The 291-nt window shown below is 58.1% G+C and overlaps 1 protein-coding gene across 1 annotated transcript in view; it reads right to left on the reverse strand.

The window, feature by feature from the left end:
* Window positions 1-288, reverse strand: part of ARCN1 (archain 1) — a gene marked incomplete at both ends in the record, with an annotated part of 3508 nt that extends 3220 nt beyond the window's left edge. Inside the window, one exon of the mRNA XM_009868439.1 lies at window positions 58-288. Within this exon, the coding sequence (XP_009866741.1) occupies window positions 58-288 (231 nt within the window). The remainder of the gene's footprint in view (window positions 1-57) is intronic.
* Window positions 289-291: the final 3 nt, after the last annotated feature.

The raw sequence follows: 291 nt of genomic DNA on the forward strand, positions 1-291 counted from the left end.
ACGTTTGTGGTGATGCCACTGCACGTGAAAGCCCCGCGCCACGCGACAGATCCTTACCACTCTGGAGAAGAGGCGGAGTGTTTCCAGGTCTTCCAGGATGTTGCTGTTCTTGGTGGTGATGAGCACCATGTAGAGCTTCTCCATGGGCTGATAGACATAGCGCACGCTCTCCGTCTCCACAAAAGTGTGCTGCTTCCCCGTGTTCATGAGTTTCGGGAATGCCGCCAGCAGCCCCTCAATGCGGGTCCGGGTCATCTCCACAAACTGCCGGGAGACGATGGCCTTCCCCGC

This window comes from Apaloderma vittatum, unplaced genomic scaffold (genome assembly GCF_000703405.1).
Source record: "Apaloderma vittatum isolate BGI_N311 unplaced genomic scaffold, ASM70340v1 scaffold26374, whole genome shotgun sequence".
Lineage (NCBI taxonomy): Eukaryota > Metazoa > Chordata > Aves > Trogoniformes > Trogonidae > Apaloderma > Apaloderma vittatum.